The 17,873-nt window shown below is 39.3% G+C and overlaps 1 protein-coding gene across 1 annotated transcript in view; it reads right to left on the bottom strand.

The window, feature by feature from the left end:
- Window positions 1–17,873, bottom strand: part of MYOM1 (myomesin 1) — a 135,371-nt gene that overhangs the window by 20,324 nt on the left and 97,174 nt on the right. The window contains exons 21-25 of the mRNA XM_022551339.2: window positions 17,451–17,565; window positions 8,022–8,178; window positions 5,911–6,017; window positions 5,749–5,793; window positions 436–572 (exon numbers count right to left, since the gene is read on the bottom strand). Of these exons, the coding sequence (XP_022407047.2) occupies window positions 436–572; window positions 5,749–5,793; window positions 5,911–6,017; window positions 8,022–8,178; window positions 17,451–17,565 (561 nt within the window). The remainder of the gene's footprint in view (window positions 1–435; window positions 573–5,748; window positions 5,794–5,910; window positions 6,018–8,021; window positions 8,179–17,450; window positions 17,566–17,873) is intronic.

Raw genomic sequence — 17,873 nt, 5'->3', positions numbered from 1 at the left:
AATCAGAAAAGCAATGAGATTTTTTTTTACATTTTTTTCTGAGCCATTAGAACAATTCTTCCATATGAAGAACCAAGATGCCACTGGAGTCTCTGATGTGAGTATCTGTGTTCAGGCAAGGGTTCTGGCCCCTCTGCCTTCAGTTTTTTTCATAGGTGACCAACTTCCTGATTTGCCTGAGACAGTTTTGGTTGATGACTGTTATCCTGGAAAAATTATTACTAGCATCTTCTTTCATTCTCAAAAGTATCCTAGTTTTGGATAATATGATATAATCAATCTACATTTTCTTCCACACTTTTCACATGTGAAATGATTTAAATCCCCTCACCCCTCGTCCAGTGGTTTTCTTAACAACTTATCTGCCTTCTAATAGGGGTTTCCCAGCACATTCTACAATGATATGTTTAGAAATCTAAAAAGTGTAAAACCTACCGGCCCTTCAAAAATTTCCTTGTCGTTAAATATGTAGTTGACTTTGGCGTTGCCAGAGAGCTTCTCAGCCTGCATCCAAAACCGGACCTGGCCTTTCTCCAAAATTTCAACTGCCAACTCTGATTTAACTGGGACAGCTATGAAAAATAAAAATAAGAGTAGTAGTTATATTGGCAACCATTTGTACTGATACAGATTTTTCCAACAAAGGAAAAACAATGGAAGTGATGATGTAGCACCTTGCTTCTTTCAGTGAGAGCATTGTAGGGAAAGTTTGATTTTGAGGGACAGTAGAACTGTGTCCTAATCCTGACTGTCATAGATGTCTTAACTATAAAAGTGAGGAAGATGAACTGACCTCCCAGGGTCCTTCAGCTAACCTCTGTGACTCTCTACTGTGGCTTTGGTTAGCTTTATTTAGGGACAATAACAAAGTATGATGAAAAGAGTCTTGAGCTGGCCCCAGTAGTTCAAGGTCAGCTACTAACAAACTGTGATGTGAGGCAGTTCACTTTGCATCTCTGGGCCTCACTTGACTCATAGTAAATGGATGGAATTGAACTGAATGTCCTAATTGACCAGGATATTTTCCTGCTCCAATATTCTAAGATTTAATTACTTCAAAATATTTTGAAAAAGAGTTCAATTTGATTTTTTTTCAACAGTTTAACTCACTTTGGAGGTTTTTAAAAATGAATCTTAAGGGCTTCCCTGGTGGCGCAGTGGTTGAGAGTCCGCCTGCCGATGCAGGGGACACGGGTTTGTGCCCCGGTCCGGGAAGATCCCACATACCGGGAAGCGGCTGGGCCCGTGAGCCGTGGCCACTGAGCCTGCGCGTCCGGAGCCTGTGCTCCACAACGGGAGAGGCCACAACAGTGAGAGGCCCACGTACCGCAAAAAAAAGAATCTTAAGAAAGAATTAATTTTGACTACATATATAAGATGAACCAGTTTGTCATTTAAACCCTATCCATCCCAATGGTATACCTGTTCATTTAAGTTCTTAGATCAAGCAAAATTTTTCAAATGCAAATAAGCAAGTCATTATCAAGAAGCTATATTAAAATATAGCATGGCTTGCTTCACATAGAAAGTAAGGAACCGTGTGATATCTCTGATTTACACCTGTATCACTTAAGCCATTTGAACATGAGTGAAATTTTTTAAAAGTTGGCTGACATCTCTCAAAGTCTGTTTCTAAATTTCTTGTAACTTGAAAATGTTCTCCACAAAGGCTCCTCCAAGCCAACAGATCTGTATCAGAGGTGGCTCCTAGGCATCCTTTGTGGAACAAGATGGTTGTTTCTCAAAGTTCTGTAGTCCTTCACTTCTGTTAGGGGAAATCACCCTTTGCTTCCTCTCAACTATTCTTAAATATATCTCAAAATTTTAGCTATGCTACATTTTAAATTATAAGCTTTAATTATAAGCTTGGTATAAAGTTGTATGAAATGTACATTAATGTTTTTTGTATTTATCCTAAAACTACCCTTTTCAAACTTCAAGGAATGCCTTTCCTTTGCACTATTCCATATTCATTGTGAAACTCAGTTATAGAGTCATTCCATGCAGAGCTGAAAGGAGGCTCAGACATCACCTACTGAGGGTGTCCCCTGTGAACAGAGAAGGGCCACACCTTGATCAAGGACAGTTATCTACCCCTAAAACCTTGTGCTCCTCACCTGCTAACATGGATATTATCTGCCTCACAAGGCCACCAAGAGTGAATATGGTACCAGAATACACTGAGCCACTGTGAATAATGACCGCTGCTCGAGAAAGGAGTTCTCTTTCTCCCCTGATTTTACTGATGACAAAACTCAGCCTCAGGAAAGCTTAGTAACATATCTGGGTAGCAGAGCTGAGACCAGGGTTGTTCCCTCTATTCTGTGCTCTTATGGTCCTGGCCATCCACTCTGAAGAACACTAGTGGTTTTCCAGTAAGAGCAGATCAGCAACAGACCCCAGGGCAGTGACAGCAGAGGCTAAGTTTTCTCCCTACAGGATGCTCCTGCTTGCTACAAGTTAAGTCTTGAGGGGAATAGAGAGTAGGATCTCTTCCAGAAACATCTGGAGATCTCACTCTAGGGAATCTAATACATGAGTGATGCAGTTACTAAGAAGCTCAGTGTGGCGGCAGTGGGGAGGGGACACACTCCCACGCTCTCCTGGAAGCCTCCAGATCCCTTAATGTTCACGGTCCTCTCTGAGTAATGGGGCCATTGTCTGGGGAGCACTGGCCACCAGGATGCACACACAGAAACAGCCCATGTCCTGTCAGACCACCTGGGCTTATGCCCAGGTACCAGCTGTGTACATCTGGTCTAATTACTTAACCTCTCTGTGCCTCACTTTCTTCATCTCTCAAATTAAATCACCATAGTAGTGACCCTTTTAAGGTCATTGTGGAGTTTGATGACATTCTGTTTAAGCACCCTATAAACAGTATATAAAAAATTAATATTTTGCTGTGACTCTTCCTTCAGTTGTTTAAACAACACCCTACAACCACCAATTGTATGTTATATTTACACCTAAGAGGACATACCAGATAGATATAATTTATGTATACGTGCTTGTGTATGTCTGTACTCATAGAGTATAATATATACAAGTGGGATAATAACCAATGTCTACAAATAAAAAGATATATTATGCAGGATGTTTTTGTTTCTGTTTTTTTTTTAGGTGAGAAGTGTACTTATTTAGAGAGATACACATTCCGTAGACAGAATGTGGTCCATCTCGAAAGGCGAGAGGCCTGCAGGATGTTGTTGATACTGAAGTATATCTCCCACCATCCTCCCCATATACCTTGAATTTTAGATATATATACACACACACACACACACACACACAGACATATATATTCAAATAAACTGCCACTCTACACTGGCAACACAGACTAGGTTATTTTCTATTTTTAGCTTTAGATATTTTTATTTTTTCCTTCTGCTCAGCCCTAGACCTCCTTAGGCTCTTTTCTCTGGCAGCTAATTTGCTCCAGCAAAATATCTGGTATTTGTAGGTTTAAGGCATATGTTTAGTGGTTTTCAAAATATTTTTGAAAACAGGAGAATTTACTGTGCCAAGGGATAAAGGAACAGCACACTCTTTATTATACTCTGTAAGAGACGAGACCAGTTAAGACCCTACAAAATCTCAAGAAAATGGCTTATGTGTCAACATATGCTAAAAGGAAGTGGGTATAAATTGAGAAATTGGATATGCTGCTTTGACCCTATCATCAGATCTCTGAAAATATTCATGCAGTGACCTGGCTGATCCAACAGTGGTTGGGGAGAGAAAAGCACTGGAGCTGTGATACTTTGAACATTGCTTCAACGGGTTCACGGGAGCTACCTCCGGTTGGGAGAGTCATACCCGCACATCAGAGTTTTGAACACATTTTTGGGTTCTCTCTGTGCTGACGCAAATGCCACACCTGATCTCTAATAGCAGGGCACCTGAGTTTGCTGCTGCCCCTTCTCCTAGAACCAACAACTAAAGTGATTATGCTCATGCAGAACGAAATATCTCAGCATAAATGACAGTGACAGTGGTCAATTACTACTGGCAAGTCCATACAATCATTGAACTTCAGGGAGGCTGGGCACCTCCAATTCAACAGTAACACCCCAACTTCTCTCATCTCCATCCTTTAAGCTAGATGTAAATGTGTTTGGACCAGCTGTTGCCTAGACACTTTGTCAATGTTTACTGTCTGACTAGATTAGATTAGTAGGTGCTGCTGTTTCTGTTTCACGTTGTAGACAGTGCGAGCATTCACAGGCTCCAGCTGTGCTCGGCACGGTGACCCTCTCCTCCACTCCCCTCTTCATGGCCCCGGGAACATGAAGGGAGGACATCAGTGTGACTGGCAGACAGCTCTTCTGCAAGTGGGTTTTTCTAGGTCACTCTTCTGTTTCAATTAACATTTATATTTTCCCTGAAGAGTTCAGGATTAACCAACGCCCTGTTGATTGTCTCTCACAGCCCCTCTATGACGTGGGTGCTGTGAACAATTACAACAGCCGTTCCTGGAAAAGAAACCAGGCAATGGGGAAATTGGGATGAGGTGCTCAGGTTCACAGAGTACAGAAGAAGGACAGTCCAGGCCAAACCTCTGCCTTCCATACAATTTTAAAAAGAATAACTTTTAAGATACTATTCTTGGTGTAACTTTTCCAGTTTGATGGTGAATAAGCTTACAGACGAGAAACAGTTCTCCCCTAGAATTCAGAAAGCCTGCTTTCTGCATTCACACTCCACAGGCACCCCACTGTGCTTTGTTGGATAAAGTTGGTTTTGAGAACATTCCAGCTGAGGCCAATAGTCACCAACACCCAGCCTCACCATCAAACATGCATTCCTTGGGAATGTGAGAGAGGTCAGACAACTAGTTTTAAGCAGTGTTTATTTTTTAATCACAGCTCTGCTGAGAATTTCAGGAAAGCTGTAGACCTTCGCCCTAGAAAAATGCACATCTACAAACACACAACGTTTTGCCTATAGTTTGGGGTCAGGGTATAGTTCCCTGGGTTCCTGGAACTCCTGTATTAGTGAAGAAGTTATATTTTAGGGATTAAGGAATGAAAAAAAGTCCTGATTTAAAAGAACGAGTGATGCTATCACTCTTTGTTTTTTCAAGCTCTAAGGTGTAACTTTCTGGATGCTTCACTGCTTTGGCCAGTGGGTACCAATGGGCAAGAGATCCTATCAGGCCAGTGGAACTTTCTGAGTATCGTTTCAGACTTCTTTCTCTTCTCTTAGGTGTCAACTCTGGAATTTAATCTTTTATGTAGAAGGTGCTTCATTGAAGGGTTTTTAGATAGTTCATAGGGATTCTTTTTCTGATCAAGGCATCTTTACCTTATTTTCCAGGAGTTTAAAATGTTAGGTACTGTCTTTATTTAGAGGTATGGTTCTTCTATTAAATGTTAACATTAAATTGCTTAGGAAGAGATTAGTTTGCCTAAAAGACATACAAATTAATGTATCCAGGAGATGTGTGTGTGTGTGTGTGTGTGTGTATAAAGTTCCAAAATATGTAGGCAAAAGGTGAAGAATGTAATTGGTCAGCTGTTACACCTGTGTAACCCGATAGTGCTCTATGTAACAGAGCATGGGATGTATCTTCTATGTTAGTGTTCTTTGTATCTCTGGAGAACAATGACAAAGACAAAGGCAGCCCTTCGGAAAGTGCATCTGCAGCTATGCTCCATTATATGTTCTCAAGAGCCTCTTCTCTTGATCCTGTCAGAAGTGTGTAGTGGGATGGCTAAACTCTGTGAATGTATTGTGGACACTTACTTGGGAACTTGTGTTCTTGGCTGAGAGCAAGTAAACGTTTCAATTCTGTAGGGAGAAAAAGAGAACAATTAGAGCTTGAACTACTAAAACAAAAGTCACTTGATCCTTGAGAATCACTGAGAAATCAAAGCAGACTCGTGAATGAACTGATTTTTCACTTACCTTCCTCATCTATCAAGTAGCTTGACGCTATTCCATCAGTGTCTGTTACATCGCAGGAGTAGATGCCCAAGTCTTCCATCCCGAGGTCTTTGAAGGTCATTTTCGTCCTTCAGAACAAAATAATTTTATAAGAAGAGAGGCCGTGTGGGGTCTGAGGGCCTGCACCCTGCCGGTCTCTAGGCATTTGCACGTCCGCTCCCTTCACGTGGAGCACTTGTTCTGTCCCCCTTGCTGACCTAAAGCCCACTCATTCTTGCTGCTTCTGGGAAGACTTTCCTGACCTCCTCCTTTGGGGTGATGGTGACGGGAGGGGGAGCTGGTACAAATCTCCCATCCCCAAGCTATGATGCGTGTCGATGCACATCCCAAATAAAGATATTTTTAGCTGATCAACCCTTGCTGGGCAGCCTGAAATTTTTCTTCTTCACAGGGCAGAACCTCCTGATGCCTCTCTTATGTCAACCCTGCACTTCCTGTTTTGGAGGTTATCACATGGCATCAGTATTGCCTAGTTCATTAACTATATACCTCCACTGAATGCCTTTTGGGACGAGATCTGTTTTGTTCACTGTTGTGTCCTCCGGCCTCCATACCTTGTCTAGCACATAATATGTGCCTAATAAATACTTGTGGAATGAATGAATGAATGGGTCAGTGGTCTAGTTCTCTTTGTTTTCTAACTTTGGTGAGTCACATTGCTGGTCAGGGACTAAGATCACCCAAACATTTATAGGTTAATCAAGGAAAAAAAAATTATGGTTTGATTGTCTTTCCTTTGACCAAAATTACGTTTCACTTCAAGGACCTTACAGCATAGTTACAGCAGAACGTCTTTTAATTATTAAATATATTCAGTATTTCCTTGCTGTTTTCCAACAAAATTACTATTTCTTTCTTTTATTTTTGAGCTATATTGGGCTTTTGTAATAGAAATAATACTTAGGAATATTTTGCTTTACTAAATATAATCCAATCTGGTTGGAACTATAAAGATATGAAGCTTGATAAGTAAGGTGAAATAAAAAGAAATCTTGAGGCTGAAAGGAAGTAACAGATCATAAAATTAATCTCCTTCACTCTGCTATTTTACAGAAAAAGAAATCCAAGGTCCATGTAATTAAAAGCTGCCCCAGGTCACACAGCCGGCTCCGGGTAGAGCTGGGACTAGAGCTCATCTCTCCTGTGCTTCCCATACAGAGTTCTTTCCAGTACAGTATTGTGTCACTCACAAGTGGTGGTGAAAAAGCAGAACAGATTATACCCAATCCATTGAATTTACCATAACTTGAATCAGCAAGTTCTTCCTTAACCCCTCCCCATAAGCATCCTCACCATTACTTAAGATTTCAAAATTCTGTAGAATAATGAGAATCATCTTTGAAGTTCACTTTTATGCCAATTAAAGCTTTTCTTACATCATAAACGATGCCAACTAAAAACTGCTAGCTCGCCATCTGCTTCTACAAGGATGAAGTCATTAGCCACTGCAGCCACTGACCTTCAACACACCCTGAAAGGAGTTCAGGGTGGAGATCAGGAATGAGGCGCTCTGTGCTCTGGAAAAACTGGCAGAACAGGCCTTCAGATAGCTAGGTATTTTTCAGGAGAAGATTTTATGAGCCCAATTTCTTGTATCTTCTCATATCTAGAAAAGCACTAAAATCATTGATGGAGACATCGGCTCCTTGTGACTAGCAGCAAGCTTCTGCCAAAATGTGTGCTTTGATTGCACGTTTCCCCCTTCACCAAAATCACTTCTATACTGACTTTCCTCCTTACCTTTTCGGAGCAGTTCCTCAGAGCTGTCTGAGATGCTGTCTCCTGGGCTGTTGTCCTCATTTTGCCCCAAATAAAACTTAGGTCATAACTCTCACATTGCGCTTTTTTTTTTCAGTTGACAGTGAGATACATATGAAAAAATATTTTAAATGGACTAATGTGAAAAATATTTTATAAGGATTGTTATTTTTTAAGGTTTATACTGGTTATGACTTTTTACATTTCCAGTTATAAAATATTTGTGATTTCATTCTCTTATTTGAAATGGAAAGCGTACTTCATCCTCCTTTCATGAAAAGGAGACCCATAGTTAGGATTGAAACGGTGCGTACTTGTTGCCTTTGCTTTCAACCTCTAATCTTGGAGACTCCTCTGTGGGGACATAATCTTTGGACCAGGTGAACTCAGAATTTGGAGCCATCTGATCACATTCGAAGTTCAAGGAAATGACTCCATCATCATCCACATTTACAACAACTTCTTTGGTTCCTAGAAGATCAAAAACAAGGCACTGATAGTTCCTGGTAGAAGTCAATCACGTAAGAATTCCTTACCTTGGGATCCCTTACTGTAGCCTTAAAGCAGGGCCTTGAGCCTGTGCAAGCAAAAAGCCCCAACTGCTCGCTGCAACTGACAATCCTGCTACAATTCAACTTTTGTGTTGTGACAGAATTAAATGAATGTACCATGTTTCTTAGGTAGTGCTAACACCATGGACAGTACTGTTTGTTCAGGGCTGAAGAAAATTGGTTGACGTGACCCTTGGGACAGTTACTGGAGTATGTTGACCATAGTAAGAAGGACAAGGCAGCCTTGGGAGAAAGGAAAGTTGAATGGTCCTTATCAGGGCCTAATTCATGACTTTTGCTTCAATATTACCCATATCTAACTAGTCATCAAGAAAGGATAGATAAGAGATAAAGAAACCAAAGGGAAATTGAAGGGGAGAAAGTAAAGGTAGTAAGAACTGCCTATATTCACATGTTCAAAGTCTGTAAATCATTTAAGAATGAAAAAAAACTCCATGGAAACAAATTCTGCTGATCAGGTAATCATAAATTAATCTAAAGATGCCATTCTAGATTAGAACAATAGAAACCTAGAAATGACTGTTATTGAACTTTATGGAAATGAATTTCAAGAGATTCAAATGTTTCAAGATTAGTTTTTGGATTTTAAAAGAAAACAATAAGTTAATGTTTTGAGGGATTTTTTTTGAGGGTTATAATAAATTACATCTGCATTCAATATAGCAATTCAGAGTGTGTATAGCATATAAAATGTTCACATCTCTGCCTAAATCCAATTTAAAAGGTAAAATGCTCTTCTCAAATTGCTATTCATTCAATTACCAGTCTACACTTAGTTTGTTTCCATACATTAGGAAAAATATATTTAATTTCAGAAAGGTATAGTTTTATTTTTTTTAAAGAATAAAAAAAAATCTTTCAGTAGATACTTCCCAAGTGATGAAAGATTTTCTCTTCTAGATTGCATCATTCAATAAAACTTGTCAGGGGAAAAACAATTGCAAGACTCCTCCCAGGCGAAGGGCAAAACAAAACGAGTGCCTAAAGAGTGATTGGTGACATTAGGATGTTGGTTCCTAAGCCCAGCAGTTGGTCTAATTTGTGTCCTTATTGATAGTAGTGTGTGCTTCAACTATAAACCTCCAAAAAGTGATTTTTAACACATAGAAAACTTAGAGAAGACTAATTCTAGGAGATTTTTAAAAATTACTTTTTAAAAAATAAAGGGTTATTTTCACATTTGGCTATATAGATAAACAGAAATAAAGATCAATTAAAGATTTAATTTTTCCTAAGTGAAATGTCCCCCATGTATTACTTTTAAGGGTTGTGTCTACTCCATTGGAAGTCACAGACCATGTTTTATTTCTATTCCCAGTAACACATGACTAATCCTTACATTAGGATTAATGTATAACATTGCTGTATAACAAATAACGAACAAGTTACTTAAGAAAAGACTGACACCTAAGAATGCTGAGGTTTAGATGGTATTATAATACACAGCATAACTGAATCACAGAGAGTATAAATGGAAAATTTTCTGAATATCTGTATTGTTATAAAGAGGAAAGGAGAAGTAATGAAGTTGACTAAACCTTTCTTGCTATTTACATAATATCTATTTTGGAGGCATGACAGATTGTTCATATTAATCATTCATTGGTTTATTTGTAATCTCTTTAAAAAGGAAGTGAATCATCCATATGCCTGCTGTTTATTATGTTGGAGGCATGACTTAAGTTTACAGCAGAAAAAAATATTGCTTAGCTTAAGAGTCTTGATTTTTATTAAAGTGAAAGATTTGACGTTTCTACAAAGGAGTCATAAAACGGAAAGCATATGAACAATATAATTAGCTTGGCTTTTCTCTCAATTACATGGATAACCTTCGTACCGTAACACTTCACTCATTTGGAATCTTGCCCAAGACCAAGAAGTAATGAAAACAAGTCTCTAAGAGCCAGTGCTGATGTGACAAAGTCCATGCACTAGTATTCTTGAACACACACTGGTGAATTCCATAGACCGTCACTTGGAATCTCTACTTAGCTTGAGATGATTCTAACAAGCTTAGTTGGTCAGTTTCTCTCAGTAGATTGAACCCAAAAAAGAGAGGAAAGTAAGAAGCTACTATCATCAGGAAAATGACAGCAGGAGAGGAAGCAGAAAACTAAAAAGCAGGCACAAAGACATTATTTAGTAGAGGGACAAACAGCTCCTCACCCCATAAGACGTCACTATATTGTAACACTGGGCAATAAATAAGGTGGATACTTATGGCTCTGAGTCATTCAGAAAAAGGTAAATGAGATTAAGTATATTGCATCCAAGAAGTATGAAAGGTAGGTACTGAAATGTGTAATCTATTTTATGAGAATTTTCATCAAAGAGTCTTAGAATGAAATTTTAAATAATTGATGCTCTAGCAGTAAATTCTCAGGTAAATGGAACTACTGGGTATTTAAAACAATGCCTTTTTCAGGTTTCTGAATGACCAGATTTGGTCCCAAACCCATGCAACTTAGAGAATAGAAAAACCCTGCTTAGTTGTTGTCTCAATTGCCTCAGCTATTAAGAGAAGGATATAGAGCTGCCTCACTGAATTATTCTGGGCAATTAATTTTTGTAAAGTACTTGGAGATCTTTTGTGACAGTATGAAATGAAACAAAAGATGTTATTTTTAAGTCCCAGGCAATATGTGTGTTTCCACTTTAACCTATGAGTTTTACATCATTACTTTGTAGCTGGGTTCTAATGTAAAAAAATGTAATAATTTATACTTTTAGAAAACAACATGGTATTTTTTGAAAGTCTTAGATCAAAATTTGTGATTTGAAATTAAGTAATTGCCTGGAGGGGCAAAATAAAAAGTAGGGATTAGATGTAAAGTCAACTAGTATCTGAGTGTGCTCATCTGTGCAGCTTTTCTTGATTAATCATATCAAATCAGGACATGGTAGACAATACCTGTAGTGGATAAAAGAGAGGCATGAACATTTCCTCAATTTATGCTCACATAATTGTGGCTATGATGGGTGCTATTTGTTGATTTATTTAAATAAAGGGAAAAAAATTAAAACTCTCCTCCATACTTCTGTTTTAAAAATCAAATACTCATTAAGATGAGTATTTGATTAATTTTCAGGTTTCAAAAAGTTGCACTGGTTGTTTATTTTATCAAGAACAGGGTTACATTCTACAAGGGCAGGGCTTTTGTCTTTCATATTTTCCATACATATTTACACATGCCAGGCACTGGACTGAAAAAACAGATTTAAATGAGAAATGTCAGTTTAGAATTGCAATGTTTATTTTATTGGAACTAGTCTTATTAAAGCTTAAGCATAACACCAATATTTTGATAAACAGACAAGATAAAAAAAAAAACCAACAAAGAAAACATTCTAGTCGCAGTGGGTTTCCTACTTATGCTCAGAATTTAAAGCTTGATCTCTTTCCTGACAAACAGTGATGCTGTCAACTGGCTGAAAGTGTCACTCTGAAAGTGATCATAATCACAAGACTTTGAAAAGTAAAATTTACTGAAAATAACTGAAATACTAGTTTTCTAGGCATATTTCTTACACTCCACAAAAATTCTCTTTAGAAAATAATGTTTAGTCAAAATAACTTACTATTACAAGGAAAGAACACAGTTTCAACTGTATAAATATAAAACAAGGTTATTGTCTTAAAATGATTATGGCAACAAGTTATAGCTTGTTCCCTACTTGTCACATGAATTACAATGCTAATGCTCTCATACTCTTTCAACATGGCTTTTGAAATTCAAAGCCTTCTGTTACTGTTCAGCTTTAATTAATTGGTTAACATAGTTCTTTGAATAAAAGTGTTTTTAGAGAGTGACTTAGTAGACCAAGTATTTTATAATAATACCTATAATGGGAAATGGAATTGAAGTTGCCTTGGAAAAAAGGTAGACTCTTCCTGCATTCTGGGTTTATATATAGAGGAAGTCATTTTTGGAAAATACATAGATTCATAGATTCCTCTCTGTGTAATAAAGAAGGTAATTATGTTAATCTGGAAAGGACATTTTTTCCACATATTAAAATCTAAGAGGAATTAATAGTGGCGTTCCTTAAATGAAGGGATCCTGGATACATCATGGGCAAAAAATTCTAGTGAGATTTTACAAAAGATACATGACATTGAAATGGATGATTCTTTTTATAAGTGCTCTAGGAACACCAAGAGCAATGTAATGACAGCATTTCTAAGAGGCCCCAGGCTAGTCCACAACTACACCTGTGGAGATTAACCTGGTGCAGCGTCAGAGTGAAAGAGGTGCAGCTACAACACCCTCAAATTTTCTTTTTAGAATGTCCCATGGCCTGAGTTTTTGCCAAGCACTGAGCTGCTGTCAGTCCATGGTTGAACTCATAAATGTCTAAAGAGACACATTCACTAAATTTGACTAAAACATGAGCAGAATGGTTCCGATATTTAACAGGCAGGCAGCAAGTTTGATGTTCTGCTGTCAAAGTAATGGAATCCCTATGGATATTCTCATCTAGATGAAAGGCCATCTCACTTTCCCGCAGAGTTGAGCTGGGAAAGTGGACCAAAGTTTGTCAGGACTTAGATTTTTCTCAAAAACAACCTTTGAATCTTTTCAAGAATATGAAGAATTCAGTTAAGAGCAGAGGAGATTTGGCTATAGAAAATGAAGGAGATAATTCTGGTCTGAAAAGGAATTAAGAAGAGTTGTCTCTAGTCAGCTGCCCCAACCTTAAACAAATCCTTAATGAGGACATAGAGGAATACTGGATTGCGTGGAACGGCATTTTAATAGTCCCTCCAGGCTTGCCACTACCCCCAGTAAGTGAATGGGTTAAAGTACGGCCCAGGGCTAAAATGAACTTTTGGGAAATTAACTCCAGCCCATAATAATAAAACTCCAGCAAATAATGATTTTAAAAAGAGATAAAATTTAAAAGTGGGAATTCATCTTCTCACACATTTCATAATCTTATGTGAGAATTTTCTCATATAATTTAGTCTTTTATATCTGCATTAATAGGACACTTTTATAAGTTTTATTCTTTGTCCTTCTCCATGGTGTGCGCGAGTATGTGTGTGTGTGTGTGGTGTTTAAAAAAACTGGAGAGTGGGACAGAACAGAAGCAGACAGAAGTGAACAAATGTAATTGGCTGCATGTAACGCTGAGGTCCCCTATGTGGAAGACAGGACCGCTGGCTGACCCACCAGCGGTCCTGGTGCTACATCAGGGCCTCCACTGGACCTCTGCCAACTCACCCTTCATAACCAGGGCGTTCATTATGAGACACTAGGGTTAGGTTTCCACGCTGTGGCTGCAAAACAGAGTCACACTCTCTCGCCAAAACATGGTAGCCATTCATTATTTTTTTCATCTATAAACCAGGTACTAGGCTATCGACATATAGAGAGAAGACAAAGTTCCTATTTTGAAGGAGCCCACAATCTAATAACCTTGAATTTCATAACTGAATTACCCAAGGAGTTAAACAAACAAACAAAAATGAACCTATGCCCAGGCTCAGTCCTGGAGACTCTGATTTAATTGGTCTGGAGTAGTCTAGAATGGAGTCAGAATTTTCAAAAAGTTCCTGGCATGATTCGAATGCAATGTACTGTCAAGGTTGAAAACTACTTTGCTAATGGGTGAAAGAGAGCAATAGTGAGCAAATGTAAGTGAAGTTTTCTAAATTAGCCAGTTGAGCTAATCTTTAATAGTCAGCCTGGCTTCCTGCTTCAGAAGCCTTCAAAGCTCCACCTCAAGGCCACTGAGCCTTCTCAGCCCTACCAGGTTCTATAACCTATCAATTTTCAGAAACTGGGATTGGTTAGTAGGTTGTCAACTCAATCCCAGCTCATTATTCCTTCTGGAGCTCCATTTTTCTAACCTGCCTTGCTCTTGGTGAGAAGTCCTAACTTCCAATAACTCAGTTCCTGCCCGGGACGCTGCCTGGGTCTGGGTTCTCCTGCCCCTCACCTCAGTTCTCCTGCCTGCCGCTGGGTCTCTGGTAAGAACACCTGCAGCCTGTTCTGCCAGTTATTCGTTGCCCTCCAGATCACCTGCCACACCTTGGCAGGTCTCTCTCTTGCCTCCCGTATGATCTGGTTCACTTTGTCTCCACCTACAGCCCAGACCTGATACAATCAACATAGATACTGTTTGAAAAATATCAAATATCAAGACTAGAAGTGCCTCTCAGGTACCAACAAACCTACTCTAAATATTTTCCAGCTTATTCTTTTTACAGACTTGTTTAGCTACTAGATTTCTTGGTAAGGCACAGCACACTTAGTCCATTTTGATCCTCATTACCAGCACCATCAGACTTTGCAGTAGCGGCTGAGCTACATCTGCTGGCATTTTCGTCAACTTCAAAGGGAGACCATTCACCCTACCAACCCCAGTGGATTAGGTTAACTTTTAACTGGAATTCAAATTGCACTTGAGGTATCTTGTTAGGTGTATTTGAGGTTTGCTGTTACATGATAAGCTTTATTCTCTATCTGAAATTTTAGTAATGTGTTCCAAAAGGAGTTGTTTTTCTGAAATAGCAATCCAAGTTTCACGTTCCAAACCTTGAAACTGATAACAGATCCCATCCCACCCCCAACCCCGGCCCCAAACATTTTAGCACAAAATAAATACATGGTTAAAAGTAATATATTGGTATTTAATAAAGTTAATAAATACAGACAACCTTAGGCTACATACAAGTTTTTACAGGGATTTTTGAAGCCTTAACACCTGTTTATAGCCTATTCATCTATGGGAAATATTTTGTGAACCTCTAAGCTCTCATCATGCCGTGCTGTAAACTGTTTTTCCACTAGCTCATAAGCCCAGTGGGCGGTGACAATGTCACATTACTCTACTTGTGGTGCCCACACAGCACCTGGCATGAAGCAGGTGTTCAGGAAACACAAAGTGCAGGAATGAATATGTCTGTTGCATATGGAACCAGCCTCAGTGTCCTGGGTTTGGGCTCCTTCATGGCGATGCTTCAAGTCAAGCATCTTGACTCTGTGCCTCCCAGGATTTTTTCCCAGGCTTGAGCCAGTGGTTCCTGAGCGGGTTAGTATGCTGCTGTTCAGTCTGCAGCTGCTGTTAGTAGTTATATTCTGGGAATGGAATGGCCACAGAATGACTTTGGGCGCCTTGTTCCAAACGAGTGAAACAAAACTCTCCCCCAGGAGCTCACCAGCAGACTCCTTTCTGATGGTAAAGTTTCCACTAACATCCTGACTGGCCACCTGCCATTCCAAGGGTTATTGATGAGAAAACAGGAAATCAATTTAAGCTTTCTTTAGTCAATCAGATTTGGGTTCCACTGCTTAAAGGGTGCTTTTAACCTATCAATGACTAGATAGTTTATTTGTGTAATAATCTAAATGTTCTTACAAGGGCAGCCTCACAGTTGGGCTCTTCTGCATGTCTATTGGCACCCTATATATCTGCACAGTTGGCACCTGAAGGGTCTGATTTCTATAGGAATGTGTGTCCTCATGTCTTCATGTGTCACCTTTTACCTGGCATTTGGGCTCCTAGCATTTTTCTATTTTCTCATGAAGTTTTGCAAAGAGTACTTATATGAGGTATGGCACTCTGTCCAGACACACCTACCACACTTTGGTACAAGAAGGTCACTTCTGTCGTACCCGGTGCTAGAGGGTAGTTACAGGAGCAGATGAAAGCAGTTTATGAAGTAATAGGATGAAAGGGGCAGGTACTTCCTCAAAGGATACATTAGATATTCTTTTCAAGCAGCATGAAGTGAGAGCAGAGTTTTCTATGTTTACATTCTTTTCTCATCCTAAAAACAAATATTACATTATATATCTGCTCTTTATTTCAGTCTGAAAATAGGAATGGATTAAAGTGAGAGTGCTTGGACTAGAATGAATATAAACTTAAAATAACTGGTTAATACTTTTTTTATCCTCTTTCATTTCCAGTGATTTTTTTCATGTAACTTTAATGAACTGAAATTTATAACTTTGAGAAGGAGATTAAATGACAAAATAAGTATTATATAATGATCTGAAACTACTTGCACAGTGAACACTATAAACTTTGTTCACATAACAAAGGGAAAGACTGTCTTTCCTAGTCCAATCATGGCATCTTGAAACTGGGAAGTGAGGCTGCCTCAACTCTACAGATCATTCAATTAGGACCGCTGTTAGTTTAATCCAGGGGTCAGCAAACTATGGCTTGTGGGCTAAATCTGGCCCATTGCCTCTTTTCATACGGCCTGCAAGCTAAGAATGGTTTTTACGTTTTTAAACAGCTTTTAAAAATAAAAAGAAGAGGGCTTCCCTGGTGGCGCAGTGGTTGAGAGTCCGCCTGCCGATGCAGGGGACATGGGTTCGTGCCCCGGTCTGGGAAGATACCACATGCCGTGGAGCGGCTGGGCCCGTGAGCCATGGCCGCTGAGCCTGTGCGTCCAGAGCCTGTGCTCCGCGCGGGAGAGGCCACAGCAGTGAGAGGCCCGTGTACCGCAAAAATAAATAAATAAATAAAAAGAAGATTAATATTTCAAGACCTGAAAACTAGTTATAATTCAAATTTCATAATGCATGTAATGTATCATATTACATAATGCATATATCAAGCACAATAAAGTTTTATTGGCACATAGCCATGCTCACTAATTTATGTATTGTCTGTGGTTGCTTTTGTGCCACAGCAGAGCTGGGGATTGTTACAGGGACCATATAACCATAGAGTTGAAAATATTTACTATCTGCCCCTTCACAGAAGAAGTTTTCTGTCCTCTGGTTTAATTTAGTAGCTACAATTATATAAATCCTACTTTTGTTTAAGGATCATGCTTGCTACCTGGGCTGTTCCAGCTTCCTCTGTGATGGGAAAATATTCTTGTGGGAATTAATGGCCATAGTATAATAGGAATAACGTCCCAGGAATGTATGCTTTAAACAGTTGGTCCAGGAAGCATAATTTGATCAAGAACTTCCCTGTTTTTAAGTATGAACCAGAGTAGCCCTGGACCACTACAAACGTGGCTCACCCCTGCCCTAAGGTCCTGTGATGGGGTAAATGATTGTCATGTCCTACGCTCATTCTTATCAATCATTCGGCTAGCATACGCTGATGATTTTGAAAATGAGGAAAAGCATAGAAGTAAGGTTGAATGTTACTTTGGTATCTTACACAGATGAGATTAACGAAAAAGTAAAAGCCTACCTGGACGGGTTTCTGCCACAACAGGCCCAGCAAGGTCAGACGGCCTCCCGACACCTGCCTGGTTTACGGCTCGGACTCGGAACACATAGCTGACACCCTCTTTGAGGCCTTGCACCTGGAAGAAGCAGGTATAGAAGTGATGGGTGCTTTGTGTCATTTGAACAGAAGTGCCCTTCCTCTGTGGTGGCAATTCAATTATACAGCACAAAGGGCACAGGACTTGGGTTCTGAACTTCATTCTGTCAAAGACTGTGTGTGGCTTCAGCTAAGACTTTCCTCTCTCTGGACCATGTGTAAGTAGAGATTTCCAAGATCCCTTGAAACTCAGATGCTGTTTCTTTTTTAGATAATTTAATGGCCACCAGCATCAGAAACAGAAGACTAATACAGGTATGCTTTAAAGGAGTCAGCCATCTTATTCTT

Source organism: Delphinapterus leucas, chromosome 14, assembly GCF_059928025.1.
Source record: "Delphinapterus leucas isolate spDelLeu-1000000601 "Yukka" chromosome 14, BTC_Dleu_Yukka2, whole genome shotgun sequence".
Taxonomy (NCBI): domain Eukaryota; kingdom Metazoa; phylum Chordata; class Mammalia; order Artiodactyla; family Monodontidae; genus Delphinapterus; species Delphinapterus leucas.
Note: the sequence above shows the minus strand (reverse complement) of the source record. Positions and strands in the feature narration are given on the sequence as shown.